Raw genomic sequence first — 17,176 nt, forward strand, 5'->3', positions numbered from 1 at the left:
ATGAGAGCCAATAAACTGAAGCTCAATCCAGATAAGTCTGAGGTACTGTTAGTGGGTGGTTCCCTAGACCAGATGGCTAGGAGGTTGCCTGCTCTTGACAGGGTTACATTTCTTCTGAAGGTATGCAGTTTGGGGATTCTTCTATATTCTTTGCTGTTGCTTGAGGCTCAGGTGGCCTTGGTGGCATGGAGTGCCTTCCATCAGTTTTGGCTGGTGGCTCACCTGTGCCCCTATCTGGATAGGCATAGCCTAACTACAGTGGTACCTCGGGTTAAGAACTTAATTTGTTCTGGAGGTCCGTTCTTAACCTGAAACTCTTCTTAACCTGAGGTACCACTTTAGGTAATGGGGCCCCCTGCTGCTGCTACGCTGCCGCCAGACAATTTCTGTTCTCATCCTGAAGCAAAGTTCTTACCCGAGGTACTATTTCTGGGTTAGCGGTGTCGGTAACCTGAAGCGTCTGTAACCCAAGGTACCACTGTACTGTTGCTCATGCTTTAGTAACCTCTAGGTTAGATGACTGCAATGCATTATATGTAGGGCTGCCTCTGAAGATGGTTCAGAAACTTCAGCTAGTGCAGAATCTGGCAGCCAGGTTCCTCACTGGGGCAAGATGGTTTGACCATATTACATGAATCCTGGCCCAAATGCACTGACTGCCAATTAGTTTCCAGGCCCACTTCAAACTGCTGGTTTTGACCTTTAAAGCCTTAAAGAGCTCAGGGCTGCAATACATCAATATGAACCTATCTGGAGCCTGCAATCATAATCTGACGCCCCATTTGTGTTATGCTCTCTCCAGGGATGTTCAGCTGGCACCTTCATTGTACACCTTTAGTTGCCAGGCAAAAACATTCCTCTTCAACCAGGCCTTGGGCTGATTGACATCCAATGCCCTTTTAAATATGTTGTGAGAGGGCAAAATACTGGTTTGCTTTTGGACTTACTTTTATTATATATTTTGTGTTTTTTATATTGTAATCTTATGTTGTGAACCGTCCTGAGATCTATGGATGAAGGGTGGTAGAAAAATTTAATAAATAATGATAATGTTAATGATAACGATAATGATAACTAACACCTGGAGGGTGTGAAGCAGGGCCAGTAGGGCTGGGCAGGGAATGTGTGGTCCCGGGGTCAGACAGAGAGGCTTGGAAGGGCACATTCAGCCCCTGAACCTGAGGTTCCTGAACTCTGATATAAAAGATCATCAGTTGACAAGAACAAGAAACAACTTGGTTTAAAGCACTTCCCTTGCCACCCCCCCCCCAGGAAGGACTGAACAGCACTGGCCTCCTTGGCCAACTCTAGACTGAGAAGAACCTGACAGCCCTCAGACAAAATTCAGCAGCACGCTCTGCTTAAGCAGCTCTCCAAAGCTCAGAGAGACAGCAGCAGAAGCTGGAGGGAATATTTGCATCTCGCAACCCCCACCCCCACCCCCAGCAATCTCTTGTCTCCTGGCAGACAAAGGAATAAAACAGTGGTAAGGAAGTTTAGCCCTAGCTTCCTCACTTTTCCCGCTTTGTTTGAAAGCAGGGTTGGGGATTGAGGGGACCCAACCTCCACATTGGTCATGCTGTTACCTTGACATTTTCTAAAAGGTAAGAAGCAGATAGAGCCACCCGCCCACCCTACTTCAAAACATTATCCACATCCTGATGGGAATGTGTGGGCCCAACTCCATCTGATGTGAATTAAATGGAGCCTTTTAATAGAAACACAAAGCAGCAGGTAACTATGGCAACACTGTGGGGTATGGTTGTAATTATTTGGTGTCTTTTACTCAAATTGCTTCCCCCCCTCCCCACTCGCCCTTATCACTCCAGCGCTCTGACTTGTATGGCACCAGGCATCTGCCAAAGGAGTCTCTCAGGGATTAGGCCCCCTTCGGCTATAATTGCCTGAGAGCCAGGCAGAAAATTGGCCAGCGGAGAACAGTGAGATTCAGGGTTGAGTGATACACAGGGAGGCCGTGCCTGGCCATTGTATGGGCAAAGAGGAAGGTTGGGACTGAATGTTCCTGATATGCACCAGCATCCACGGTGTTCAGAAACATGCACAAAAGGTTGAATTGCAGCTCTTTCTGCCAATACACCTACAGATGCACAGCCGGTGACAAACAGCAAACCATTGGAAATAATGCCAAATTAAGCCCTTTGCATATGCACCACGGGGGAGGGGAAGGGGTGAGTGTGCACATGCAAATCCACATGGAAACACAGAACTATCTCCCTCCCAGACACCCTGGAAACCCTCACCTGGTCCAAGTCGTAGGAGCAGGAGTCCACGCGTTGCCTCAAGACGTTCCACTTCTTCCCACGGAACAAGCGCCACAGTGATGACAATCCATAGATTTTGAGGCAGTAGAGCCTGAGTCCAGAGAGGGGGAAAGCACAAAATCGTGACTGACAGAAAATACCTCCGTCTACCCCCAAAGTAACTTTAGGGGCTCTTGTTTCAATAGGGATCTCCTCGGCCAGCTGTCTAACCATGAGGTTCATTCCTTCTTGTGAACCACCCTGAGATCTTTGGATGAAGGGCAGTATATGAATTAAATAAATAAATACATAAAATTCAAATGGCAGCTTTCTTTGTTCCTGGCTGGGCACTCCACTGCACATCTGGCAAGGCAGGATGTGTACTGGAGAAAGCCAGGTCTCTTTCTCCATCAGCTCTTTTAAGGTGATAGTGAGGCCCAAAGACAGAGAGGCTGAGGCAGGGGACCAAACACAGCCTTTCAGGCCTTGCTATCCAGCCCTCACCAACCACGTTCTACGCCTTCCTTGAATGCTTCTACCTGGCTGGAATGAGTGTGAAAATGCTTTTTGCTCGCCTGGAGGGAGAGCTGAGCATGTGTGCAAACCTCTGACTTTGGTGTGGCTGGAAACATTGCCCACTGCATGACATGCCCTGTCTCCCTTATGAAATTCAGCCCCTGGAAGGTTGCCTACAAGTGAATTCTGGAAAAGGATCTCGGCTCTTGCAGTAAACGAGTATTCTGCGTCTATCAAACATGTACCCCAGAACCTATCTTGGAATGCTCAGGAGTTGAGGGGGTGTTTCAATAGGCCAGTAGTCCCTGTGGAAAAGATTTTCTGAAGACTGAGGTTTGAAAACTTAGTAGGCTTCAGAACAGGAACACAGGAAGCTGCTTCACACTGAGTCAAAGCACTGATCCATCAAGATCACTGTCTATAATGACTGCCATCATCTCCCGGGGTTTTCAAAACAGAAGCTTTTCCCAGCTCTGCGGGAAGGTGCTGCCAGCAACAGAACCTGGAACTTTCTGCAGGCGAAGTAGATCTTTCTTTGCCCTACAATTTACTTCTCTCTCTCCTGCCTCTGATTTTCTAAAAAAGAAGGAAGGAAGGAAGGAAATGAAGAAAGGAAAGGAAAGGAGTAAAGATGGTGATTATGCTACTGGTACCACCCATTTTAAGCCAGGACATGAGCACCTTATAGGCCCGGCTCACCCAATTGAAGTCTTTTGCTGTATACGAGGCCCAGGCCTCCTGTGCATAACTGTTTTTAAAGCAGCCACTTCCCACTCCTTATAAGCCATCAGGATGGATCTCTGGCATCCAAGTTCACCTGAAGAGTTGCTAATTGGGTTCTGGGAACGAACCACCTAAAAGCCTCCTCCTTGGTGGAATCAGTTTTGCAAGGAAAACTCCTGCAAGTTTTGCAAGGCTCCTCCTGCACCAAATGCTCTCTGCAGCTCTGACAACCTTATACTCCCAGTCTCCCGCAGCCCAAGAAAACGCTGCCCTTTTATTCCCCAGCATGGTATCCTTATGAGAACTTGCTTTGTTTCCCTGGGCTTCTTTTCTCCAATTGTCCTCCTTGTCTTTGGATACAAAAGATGCAGCAGAGAACATTTTGTTTGGAAAGGCTATGGTGAAAGTAACCCTGACGTATTGGGTATGAAATGTGATATGCGCTGTGCATACACATTCTCCCCGTTTTTTTCCTGTTTGCGACAGTAAAGAGTGCAGCACCCTCTGGTGGGCCAGACAAGTGCAGAAGGCTAGGAAAAAACGTATTTTACCTGGGACGCTGGAAAGATGCTACCAGTCAGAGGAGACACTACTTGCCTAGATGGACTCTGAAAAAGTTCGCTTCGTATGTTCTCTTCCAGCCCACCACTGTGAAAGGTGACACAGCATGCTGACTATCCCACAGATATTCTTTGGTGCATAGTTCTTAACCAGTGGGTTACCAGTGGCCCCCCAGATGCTGTTAGACTCCAGCTCCCATTAGCCCCAGCCAGGATGATGGAAACTAGTTCAGCAACTTCTGGAGAAGCACAGAGTCCCCCAACCCTGCTTTATAATAACTAAATTACTTGGGTATCATTGAGACTTCATAGCTCACACTCTTCAGAGTTCACATTACACCAACACCTGATACATTGTACAAGATGTTTTACAATATTTGGCCTAGTTCAGATAACACAACAATCCTGATTCAATGAGCCATGATTTGTGGGACTAAGAACGAGCCTTGTGCCCACACACTCTCTTGCGTGCCTTCATCCAACATTACTCCGTTTTCTAAAAACACACTTTTCTGTGACCTTTGTATTAGGAAACTGCGGCTTGAGTGATCCTTACAAACTAGGAAACCAAACTATGGTCTGATAATCTGGTTTTGAGGAACCTCATTTTCCTGGCTTGCATGTACATGTAAACTGTGATTTAACAACCCAGCAAGTACTGAATTAAGATTAGTGATAGAAGGGAGAAGATGCATGGACACATGCTCATTCCTGATCTGACAAACCATGTTTTGTTGGATGGGGCCATTATGTCTGAATCAGGCCAATATCTGGTTCATATTTTTCACAGTTCAGAGTGATAATCAGTCTCCACATTGTAAAGTTGGAGAAGCTACCTGCCCAAAGGCCTCTCAATTATCTCTTGAATGGTGAGATATAATCTCAGGCCTTACATGCTGGTGAGTAATGAGTTCACAGTGGTTCTTAGCACATGGGCATATGCCTAGCTGCAGCAGATAAACCACACCCACCTGGCTCCATAGACATAAAAACAGTAGATGTGAAAGGTCATGAGTGCAATGATATCAGAGACGATGGAAAGGGCCACTGTCAGGCCTAGACAGGCTGATAAGCCAACATGCCAGAGGATCATCTCAATGAAAGGAGACATCAGATGGATATAACCTGAAAGAAAAGGAAAGAGCAACATTGAAAAGAATATCACTCCTGTTCATTGAGAGGCTTCTGAGACACAGAAGGAAACCAATGTAACATCAAAATATCCCCACTACCACCACCTTCCTCAAAAGGCTAAGGGCAAAACCCAAACGTCTCATATACTCTCTTCTCCAAGGGGTGACCCCCTAAGGCAGTCTTCACCAACCAAGTGCTCTCCAGATGTTTGTGGGCTACAACTCCTGTCAATCCTGACCAATAGCCATGATGGCTGGGCTATTGGTCCAAAACATCTGGAGGACACTGGGTTGTGAAAGATTGCCATGGAGATTTGCATGGGTCTTAATATGTTCATTCAGAGCACAAATCCCAGTAAGCACACAATACCTTTTGCCTGACTCGCATGGCAGGTGCATTTCAGCCTGTCAACATAAAGGAAGTAGAGTGGTGCATAGCTGATGAACAGCATCCCTGCAACTGATTTAGTTAAGCACAGGACAAGGATGAAACAGATTTAGTCTTTGCCATTCCAGTGCCTTCCTGATACATTGGACTACAACTTCTGCATGATTTGCCTTGTATCTTGGGTTCTTCAAATGCTACCAGAACGTGGCAATTTTGCTGGCATCGCTAGTTAATTTGGGGAAATCTACTTCTCCAAAAGATCAATCTTTCTGCAATAAGGAAAGTGATGAGGAAATGCAATGGAAACGGTCTGACAGCACTTGCTCTGATGCAAAGTCATTTGCAAACAAATCAGGAAGAACGCTGGATATGACCTTACTTTAAAAGTGAAAGTAAAATCCTTTGCATTTGGAAAAGTTCACAAAATTCTTTCTCTCATTTTAAATCACAGGTAAAAGTAGGTGCACTTACTAATCCAAAGGTGAATGTGATAAAGGAAGAATCGCCCCAACACTTGGTCCAGAGCTCTGTTCATTTTCAAACCAGCTGGCACACCCATCAGCCACTGCAGAAGGTCCTGGAGCTGCTGGGCCACATGCTACCATAAAGGATAAAACAGCTGGGGTTAGCAGAAAGCTGTTCTGTTGTGTGTGCAACGTGCTCCCCGCAAAAAGATGAGATCATCTGAAAGATTCTGTTACTCTTTCCTTTGTGGAAGGAAAAATAATATTTTCATGGTTGTACTGGAAACATTCAGCTTGTTTGGAGTACACAGTGAGATTTGTTGGTGGGAATGGATTTAATTTTTCCATGTTGTAGAGGAAAAAGTTGTTTGATAGTTTAAAATGAAGACCACATTTCCAGAAACTGGATCACCAGTTGGCGAGTCAGCAAAACATTCAGCAGCAGAGGAGAGCATCTGGTCTTCAGAAAAAGAACATTGCACAGTAAAGAACATCTTAGGAAGAGCTATGTGTGCAAATTAAGGCAAGCAGTATGGATACTTGGGTAAAGTCCATCAACATCAGTGGGCTTAAGAACACACCATTCAGTAGACTTGCAAAAGAGAGGGAAACAGGAAAATTACCATCATGGGAATGAATGCCAGAGGGGACATGAAAGGGGCATTAGAAATAATTTATCAGGGCCTGACACGTTTCAAATGGTAGGAGTCTTACAAGAGAACAGAAGAAGAGCCCTGCTATATTAGACCAAAGGCCAACCTAGGCCAACATTCTGTTCTCACAGTGGCCAACCAGATGCCTATGGGAAGCCCATAAGCAGGACACATGTGCAATAGATCTCTCCTGCTTGTGATCCCAAGCAACTGGCATATGGCCTCCCATAATGGAGTTAATATAGCCATAATGATTAGGAGCCATTGAGAACCTTCTCTTTAGTGAATTTGTTGAATCCTCTTTTAAACCTTTCCATGTTGGCCGCCATCACTACATCCCCACATAGCAAATTTCATAATTTAACTATGCATGGGGTGAAGAAGGATTTCTTTTTCTTTTAGCTGACTTCTGAATGAAATTCAAGAAGAGAACAGACAATCCTGCATGCTATCTGACCTTTGAGGTATCATATTTCTTTCATCCTCAGTCTTGCAAAAGCCACATGCCTGGTTGCCTATAGTTGATTAAAATGACCTCCAAACCGGGCAGGATTCCCCCCACCCCCAGTACTTGGTTTTCTATTTTCATTCCCATAATAACTAACACGAGGAAGTGTAGTAATGTATGAGGAATAAATACTTATTTTGCGCTTATTTTCAAGGCTAATAAATAAGATAATATATTGAACATGTCTCTCGTATATATATTTGCCTTTTCTCAAGTGTACCTGATAAGACAGAGTCTCTTAAGATTCTTTGAAAATGCATGGAAGACTCTACTGGGAATCCCAGAGACCAACCTTTAGAAATCTGCTACCCTTTAGCACATTGTTTTACTTACAGCAAGTGTTCTATTTACAGTAAAGTACAGCTCATCCCTAAAGACATACTCCCAAGATAAGTAGTTCTGCTCTACTTATCAGCTGACCTAGAGACATTTATGAAGGGTATTCTGCAATTAATCTGGAGCCTCAATAGTGGCAGTTAAGGATTCTTTCCTCCGTTAAATATTTCATTGTCTTTAAACCTTCATCTGAAGCATCAGTGATGGATACAGCTAAGATGGATTTTTGTTTAAGTAGCAAGAAGAATTATCTTGGGATGGGCTTAGCAGCCAAGTTTTATGTCTACACTGAAGGCCACTTGCTACACTACCCTTTGTGTTTCCAGAAGTGGCTGACATGTCGTTGCCATTAGCCCTTCGACTGCTCAGCACCTCTGGGTTTTGATGCTGCTTGAGTGGAGCTAGCTGGCAATACTTTATTAGAGTGGACCATCACATCTGAGGTGCCTGGGATGGAGTTAGGTATACAGCACCCATGTCTTCTTTACAACTTATAACCTCCACACAACACTAAGTTAAATTGTGGCATTCACTATTACAAGAAGTCGTGATGGCCATAGACTTGGACTACCAGTTGCTAGAAATTTCAGGTGGAGAGAGTGGCTCTTGTGAGCTTCCCATAATGGATTTCTGGTTTGCCACCATGAGAACAGGATGCTAAACTAGATGGCTGCTGGCCTGATCCAGCCTCATAATGCTTCTTGGGGAAAGAAAATCACACCCATGCCTCCTGCTATCCCCACATTGCACTACCACGTTGAAGTGACATTGGATCTGCTATGCAGATTCTCCATCCCACTCCTCAAACATGCAGCCTTGGTAGCACACTATCCTTCCAAACACCGTCCACAATATTCGAGTGCCACCCTGCTATTACCTACTGCAAAATTCAACAAGGGAAGCATTCCTGTGCTGATGCTGTCAAGTGGCACAGCTGTTGTGAAGGCAGCAGAAGGCTGATGGCACTGGTGGAGGAGAGCCTGGTATAGGGTCTAGTGACAGGAGAGACTGAATGCTGCCAGTGGGAATGACTGAAGGCCAAGGAGCCTGGGAGGGCTGGATTTCGTGTTCTGATTCAAAATAAATGAACCGAGCATTTGGCTTCAGATCTCTAGTTTCTATGATTTATGAACTTGAGGTTATCTCCATGTTTGCCACACAGCATTTGGCATTCAAGATTCAGCCACAGGCTAGAGCAGTTTTCATTAATAACCAAACTGACTGTGCCATCTCCCTCGGTTTCGCTCCCATCTGAGGCCTGGCTGGCTAGGATCCAGGACTGATCTGTGCCACCGCTGACTTCCACTGACTTGCTGTTCCAAAAGGAAGCGCAAGACACTTTAGAAACAGATCTCATATAATATTTAGAGCATCCACCGGAATTAAAGATTTAAACATCCAAGATAGAGGAAAGCTATTTTGTGGCATGGCACGTGTTTTAATCTCTTGTTGCCTGAAGCTTTGCATGTCTGTCCACAGGATTGAAGATCCATAAAACTGTGGTTTTCAGCTTAGCCTAGTATGAAACCCACAGTGCTTAACCATTTTGGAAAGGATCAGAGGTGGGGAACCCACAGCCTGAAATAGATTGTGTCTTTAGCTGCAGTCATTCATATTAAGCATGCCTGACCATGAAAGGATTCAGGGCTGGTCTGAAAAATGCTGGGGCCTGGGTTGTTGGAATATCTCAAAAGTATCTTCTTACCCAGGGGCTAATAAGGGGCACAACTCCCACCAGACCCAGCAAGTATGGCCAATGGCAAGGAATGATGGGGGTTGTAGTTCAGCAACATCTGGAGGGCCAAAGGTCCCCCACACCTGCACTAGAAGGTCTGCCCGCACAAGCTCCATTGAGTGTACATGGGGGCTGTACTTCTTTTGGAGGCAGGCAATGCAAATCACATTCAGTCAACCCAAAGTCTAATCAGAGGGAAACTTGCCTTTGCAAGTTGCCAGCTTTTGGACAGCTCTTCAAAAAAGAGATGTAGGAGAAGCCTCGTTAAATGTCTGACCCTCAGCCCTCATGTGATCCTTGGCCTACTTTCATGCTGGTATTGAGGAAAAGCATTGGGTGGGGGAGGCAGAGAGAGAAGTGGGGGGATGGGACCTGCCCATCCTTCAGTTCTGGCACAGCCCATTTTGGGCTCTGTTCCTGCCCATTTTACACTCCGGTTCCACCCACCTCTAGTAGGCAGCCTTGAGAAATCACCACCAAGAGACTGCATCTCTCAATGACCAAAAAGAAAAAGAAGATTTCCCACCCTTGCTTTTGCCGCACAAAAATGGGCCATTGCCTAGTAATTTCTTTGTAAAGCAGCTATACTGCCAGATTCTGTAGGACTCTATTCCAGTCTGGGCTGAACGGTTCATTAAGAGAAAATGAGGGGAGACAGAAAAGCAAAAGAGCGCTAGTCATTTCTTTCACTGAATTTCAGGGAAAGGAACACTTAAATTAGGTCCTTGTTGTCACATGAACCTTATTTCCTAGGCAACTTTGCTCCATTCAGTGGCTGAAAGCAAACTTGCACCATAAAGAGAGAGTGAGAGAGCAGGAGTTCCCAATGCGCAATCAAATGCTCAGGACTCATTCTAGAACTGCTTCTGCTGGAGGAAACTGATGCCAGGAAAAGCACATCTTGATTTTCAGATGCCAGGTTGATCCTGCAGTGCAGGCAGTTGATTGCCTCCATGTGTGGCATCATTGGAAAAGGAGGAGAGAGGCAGAAGGGTCTCTCAGCAAGGTGACTAATACTCAAGTGTGTGTCTTGTGCTATGTAGGGTTGCTATAAAATAGACATGGACAACTGTCTTCTCTAGAAATTATAGAAGGTAGAAGAAATATTTATTTATTTAAACCAGGGGTGGGGAACATGAGGCCCAAGTGCCAAACGTGGCCCTCCAAACCTCTGCATCTGGGCCCTGGAGCTCTCCCCAAACCGCACCGCTGTGATTCCTGCATTGCAGAGGGCAGGACTAGATGATTCTTTGTATCCCTTTGAACTCTACAATTCTATGATTCTGCACATCCTCACTGCACTGCTAGTGTTTATGATTTATGGATTTATTACCCAGTCTTCACCCTAAGGCCAGGTCAATACAATTTAAAATACAACACTAAAAACAGTTAAAAACAAATTACAGCCACAGGAAGAGTGGGGGTGGGGGTAGGGTGTCCTAAAAGTACAGATCTCAGGTGTCAAAGACCAGGGTAAAGAGATGAAGAGGTGTGTCTGCAGTATACAACGAAAACCGTATAATGAAAGTGCCAGACACACCTTGGCAAGTGACCCATCACCATATTGGAGCTGATGTCATTTTTAGTTAATCCTTACAGTGCTGGCCGCAGGGGTATGAGGCTCAGCCAAAAAACTTACATCAGCCATTGGAACAAGGGCATTGGCAAGATGACCAATTCGATTCTTCTGGTACAGCCAGGACATCAGTAGTATCCCAAGAGTCATGTCAATCAGAAGAGAAAGAAATATGTTGGCTTTTCTGAAACCAGGGTAGAAATAAATAAATTCAGGTTCAAGGCAAGAGAGGAATGGCTAGATTTTTAGCAATCCATACTTTTTCTCTTAATATTGTTATTGTACTTAATGCTGTTATTCTAAACCAAATTGGAATTAGTTCCTACTGAAAGGCTGTGTATAAATGCTTTTAATTAAATAATTGCCTATAGAACACAAACTATAGTTTAAAATTTCCAAACAGGCAGGTAAAACCATGGCTTAGAGCTGCTTCTTTACTTACACCTCCAGGTGCTTCTGGACGTTAAACAACAAAAGCAACAATGCTTGTCAATTCAGACATTATACCAAGCCACAGCACTAACCATGGTTTGAAGTGGGTTTGAAATGATGGTTTGCCAGTTCAGACTTTACCCTAATTCAGCCTCTGCCAACCTGGCGATTTCATGATGTTTTGGAGTACAATGCCCATCAGCTTCCTATGGCTGTGCTGGCTGGGGCTGATGGGAACCGTAGTCTAACATGTATAGAGGGCACCAAGTTGGCAAAGGCTGTATTGACTCAAGCTCTGACAGCCCAGCATCACTCAGCACTGAGACAGGCACAGGGGTCAATTCTGATAAACCTATTTGCACACCACCATTATGAGGAAAGACTGCAGCTCACTGGTAGAGTATTCACCTTGCGTGCGGAAGGTCCCAGGTTTAATCCCCAGCATCTCCAAAGAGGGCTGAAAGAGATTTCTGCCCGAAACCCTGGAGAGATGCTGTCAGTCAGTGTACATAATACTAAGCTACATGGACATAATGGGTTTGACTTAGTACAAGGTATCAGATGTTCCAACAGCTGCATTATGCCAGCAGAGCCTGTATGCATCTGGTAGAGTGGTCCACGGGACTGGATCAGTTCATTCAGTAAAGGTAAAAATATAATTTTTGGATTGGCTTTTTGGAGCTAAGAAGATTCAAAACTAAAAAAAACCCCCAAAGTGATTCAACCAAAATCAACAATAACAAGAAAAGTCAAATAAAAATATAAGGCATACAATGCAGTCGTTGGGTCATGAAATGCTGGATGTTCTCAAGGGGGTATCTGAGGTCACTGCAGCTGGGGAAGGAGCAGAAGGTAGGCGCTGGTACAAATATTCCCAACAGCTGCGTCAATGCTTGCCAGGCTTGTTTCCTGGGCAACCTCTTTTTTTGCTAGACAGGAATGGAAGTTGTGTGGGTGGGAATATGGGGGCACACATAAAAATATGTTCTAATCTAAAACTCTCAGGTGCAGCTGTACGGACCATAAGCATCATGGAACAGAAACGCATTTCCGGAAAAAGAGCAAAGCAAACAGACAGCAATTATATTTTGGGCAACGGGATAGTAGTCTTCCACCTCACTCATAAAAAACCCACAAAGTCAGCCCTAAGCGTTTCTGTGCTATAGTTAATCAACATATCCCACAGTTTTTAGTTTCAGGGAGGTCTTTCCAAGTTGAGCAAGGCCATGACAAAGAGTGGTGGCTGGTCCATCAGGGTACATGGTACACCCTCACTCTGTCTTTAGCCAGCCTCTACCTGCCTGCCTTTACTTTGAACAGGCCCAGAGGGTGGCACTGCTTCTTCCTTCTTAACCTCAGCACTGCCATTGCAGAACTCTGCAGGGGGGAGGATGGGGACAAAACTAGAATTAGCTGGTTTTATCTGCCATTGGCTCTGCCTCTGTCTCCTGTTGGCCACACAGCCTTCCATCCTACCACTCCCAATGGCCACCAGATGACACAGTGCTCCTGGCTTTTAAGATTTCAGTAGTTATTGCTTACAAATGTCCACATCTTTCTTGAATGCTGTAAGGGCTGGGAACAGGCTCGATTTGTGAAGTTGGATCTGCCTACCAGCTTGTCACAGATCAGCATATACAAGAAGGAAAGAGAGAAAGAATATCCTTCTGGGCTGTGCCAGGGTGCTTGGGCATGTTTGGAGTAGTTCTTTGATTCCTGGGCAATACCACTAATAGGAACTGTGAGAGTTTTTTTGTGAATCGCATAGCTTGTTTCGATGTATTTGGACACAGACCTGTTCACATCTACCAGGAGAATTCCCACCTCCAGGCCTTACCTCATTAGCTGAGTCTGATTTGGAGCCTTCCGCCTGCTACTGATAATTTGGAGGTGCTGCAGCCGGTGCCCCAGCTGCTCACAAGTTGACAGCTTGCTCCAGATGAAAGACAAGGGCCAAAACGTCAACACTCTAGATTTGAAAACAAAAAAAAGTCAGTCAATGAAAATGATTGTGCAAGATTCCCAGGACTCCTCATGCTTCTTCAGATGAAAACGCTTGAAAATTCTGAAATGCTGCAGTGATCACATTGTAATGCCTTTACATCCAGAACCCATGTCTTCTCCACACCCCTCAACCAGCCATTTGGGCCTCCATGGAAGGAGATCTCTCATGAATGAAAAAGTTCACATGCCACCAGATTGGATTTGCACCGTTACACATTCCCATTGTTACCTGGTTGGTTGTCACACAAGTGTATCTGCTCAAAGGCATCAGTAATAACCATTAAGCTGGTAAAAGCCCAGCAAATTCACGGTGGGCAGCCCTTGAGGCCTTTTCAGCTACCCTTCACAAAAGGTTTGTCAGGTTCAAAGCCTCGGAGCTCATCCCTGTCTGCCCCACCCTGGACAGCTGAGGTGCATCCCCAGTAAATGCAGCGCAGGGCAATTCCCCGCTCACATTCCCCGAATTATTCTGCACTTTGCTGCAGCCCACCACCTTGGAGCGAAATGAACGCACATCCGTTCAATTGGCCTGCCTGATATCAACATCTGAAGTGACAGAGGAAAGAAAGTGTCGCTTGTTGATTGCTCTAAAAGACCCAATGGGTGGCGGCAGCCTAAGGCTAACTGCTCTTCTTGGCGACATAAATAGGGAGACATACAAAGTCATGTTGGAAAACATAATTTCCTTTTAATATTTCCTTTTATTTCAGAATTACAGTCTGCAGGACGTTATTTTACCACAAGAGAATTCCAAAGCACAAAGTAGAAACAGAAGTATGGAAAATGTTGTGCGTGGGCTTTTTTTGGGTTTTACATTTTTAAATCTAATATCTAGGGTTGCAACCTTCAATCAGTTTAATTGATTATATAGGACACTGTTAAACTTAATGATGAATAATCTGGAACTAGCAACCATTTGAATATGACACCAGATTATTCAGGATGATATAATCCTAAACTGACTACGAGGAGCTCTAAAAAGCTTTTCAGATAATGTTTTTGCTAGTGGCATGCTGCACTGTAGAAAAACCATAAGTGTCTCTTTTTGGAAGGGGGGAACTAACCCATTTCCACCTGAGAACACAACTAGGCCTTCTGAATTATTTAATCCAGGATTAAGATTTCTGTTCAATATTTTAAATGCAGAGCAGAAAGACCAGCAGAATTTACCTAGAAACTCTTCAACTCATGTTGCTTTTAATGGAGAATGTGATTACATTTGTAAAAAACATATCTCCTTATCAAACAGCTTCCCATTTAAGGCTTGTGATAATATATTTCTTCTGTTTCATTCCTTATCCGCATTAGTTTCTGCAACATTTATATAAAACCAATTCACATCCTGCAACACATTAAATAAATATGATAGCTCGTGGAATTCTCCTTTATGTTTCAGTGACCAAAAAAGGCTTATTTGACCTGGATATTATTCCAGAAAATTCATACAATTTTCTGGTAATACAAAAATTAAAAAAGAAAAAGAGGAGTAAATTCTGTATGACAGCAATACACTGGTACCTCGGGTTACAGGCGCTTCAGGTTACAGACTCCGCTAACCCAGAAATATTACCTTGGGTTAAGAACTTTGTTTCAGGATGAGAACAGAAATCATGCAGCGGTGGTGCAGCAGCAGCAGGAGGCCCCATTAGCTAAAGTGGTGCTTCAGGTTAAGAACAGTTTCAGGTTAAGAACAGACCTCCAGAACGAATTAAGTTCTTAACCCAAGGTACCACTGTATCACAAAGTATCACAAAATAGTGTGCAAGCATTTCAGTTCTCCCGAACTCTTATCTATCTATCTTCATTATAACTAGCCTGAAGGGGGGTTCTGGAAAACTTTTTTTTTTAAAAAAAGTACACTATTTTGTTATATTTTGTTGACTTAATAAAGGAATTCCCCCAACATAGATTTTGCAGTTTGGTGGGAAATTGATAGAGAACCACATTTGCAGTTTAGGGGTGGAAGGCTACGCCCTCGTCCTTCTCTCTGACACTATAAAATAATGAATGCCCATCGATCTGTCCTTTGAATTTTATCCGATGTCAGTCATACCCAGAGTATGCCACAAGGTGGTGCTAAAGAGCAGGATATAGTTCAATGTAGTATTGGGGGGGGACGACTCCTGTGAGATAGATTTCTATACTTATATTGGCATCCATTTATAGTGTGGTTTCATTTAATTTTCCAAGCAAAAGCTGAAAATTTTCGCTTCAATTGAAAAGCTGCATTACAAGTATCATATAGGAATGGTGTCTATACTATTTATGGCACACCCTGTTTCAGTGTCTATACTGTCTTAAACTGTTTTTAATTTTTAATGGTTGTGATCCACCCTGGGACACGCTAATGAAGGGCAGGTCATGAAATAAATAAATAATAGGCCAGCAAAATTGTGTGTGCAGTCCAATATCCTCTCATGTGACTTGCAGCCTGCTCTCCAACCTCTTGCGTAGGGAAGGGTCTTCCCGTTCACCCAAATAAGGTAGACAGGAGGCCCCCCAGAGAGTAAGCAAGGATCCAAGGGGGCCCAGCCAATTACAGACCACTTGATTCCCTGCAGCTCCATGATCTGACCTTCAGCTAATGCTCCACTGAGCTGCTAGAAACTGGTCACATCCAGAACTGCTATAACTGCTTTAGCTCTACCCAGTGCTTTTTTTCTTAAAAAAAAAACAAATAAAATTTTTAGGAGTACTCTCATTTTGACTCAAGAAAATCACCATTTTATAGTTCAAATCGGGGAAAATAAATACAGTAAATGAATGAAGGAATGAATGAAAATGGACAAAAGTTAAAAGATTCACAAAATGTTTAGGGGTATGCATATTCCTGTGTAGCCCCAGAAAAAAAAAGCACTGGCTCTACCTATTACCTCTGGTAGCAGAGATTCATCTGCATGCACAAGAGTTTGACACAAAACCTCCATTCCTGCCCCAGTGTTCCCTCCAGGCATTTGAAGACACGCTGAAAGCTACAAGTTTTACACATCAGGCAGAAAGTATGAAAAAGCTGGCTGTAATATTTCATGACAGTATTAGTCGGTTGGAAACCTGTTGAGGAGTTCTACTCTCTATAGCCTGAGGCAACGCTTGCTGCAATGGTTTGCTCATGAATGCTTTAGGTAACTAGTATCCAAATGGAATTAATCAAAGCTGCCCTTTGCCAGCTTGGAAACAATACTTCAATCCCCCGGTTTTGGCAGCACAACCTGATCTCACTTGAAGGCCTGCTGAGCTTTACAGGGGAGAGCTTTTAAACTTCACTTCCATTCAGAATTACACTTGGCCATCCTCCAGAGGCCTTCCCATTGAAAACAGGGGAAGAATCCAACATCAATGGCATTTCCACAGGGCTGGGGATTGGGGCAGCCATCTTCTGGCCATCTTCCCCCTCCTTAGCCTCTGTGTTGCCCCTTGTTGAACTCAGCAAGAGAAGGGACAAATGTTAGAACAGGTGGCTTCACCTCCTGTTGGCCTCCCTACCTTCTGATCTTCCAGTTCTAACAGGCACCAGCTGCCACTGGAGTCTACACTTTACACAACAACCACTTTCACAGCAGGGACATCTACAGAAAACATGTCAAATGTGATCCATGTTCAGAAGCCAGGGAGCTCCAGCCCAAGACTACCTGGGGAATGTACACTGTTAAGGACACACTTCTTTCATTGACAGTTCTGACATGTGGCATGAAACGCAGGTGTTATTGCCAGCGAATCAGTAAACATGAAACATGGATCCAGCTCTGTCACTGCAGGCTCAGGTAGCCTCAGTGGCTAGAAATGCCATTTACCAGCTGCAACTGGTTTGACAGCTATGGCCATCCGTGGACGAGGAGAGCCCGGCCACAGTTGTTCATGTACTGGTTACTTCAAGATTACTGCAATGT

At 44.3% G+C, this 17,176-nt stretch overlaps 1 protein-coding gene across 2 annotated transcripts in view; it reads right to left on the minus strand.

Annotated features, from left to right (window-relative positions):
* PIGQ (phosphatidylinositol glycan anchor biosynthesis class Q) overlaps positions 1–17,176 on the minus strand; it is a 31,488-nt gene that overhangs the window by 6,437 nt on the left and 7,875 nt on the right. For both annotated transcript variants that reach the window (XM_081888013.1, XM_081888012.1), the window contains exons 3-7: positions 13,123–13,254; positions 10,917–11,037; positions 6,053–6,179; positions 5,032–5,185; positions 2,262–2,373 (exon numbers count right to left, since the gene is read on the minus strand). In XM_081888013.1, coding sequence (XP_081744139.1) covers positions 2,262–2,373; positions 5,032–5,185; positions 6,053–6,179; positions 10,917–11,037; positions 13,123–13,254 — 646 coding nt within the window. The remainder of the gene's footprint in view (positions 1–2,261; positions 2,374–5,031; positions 5,186–6,052; positions 6,180–10,916; positions 11,038–13,122; positions 13,255–17,176) is intronic.

This window comes from Podarcis melisellensis, assembly GCF_964234715.1.
Source record: "Podarcis melisellensis genome assembly, chromosome: 14".
Lineage (NCBI taxonomy): Eukaryota > Metazoa > Chordata > Lepidosauria > Squamata > Lacertidae > Podarcis > Podarcis melisellensis.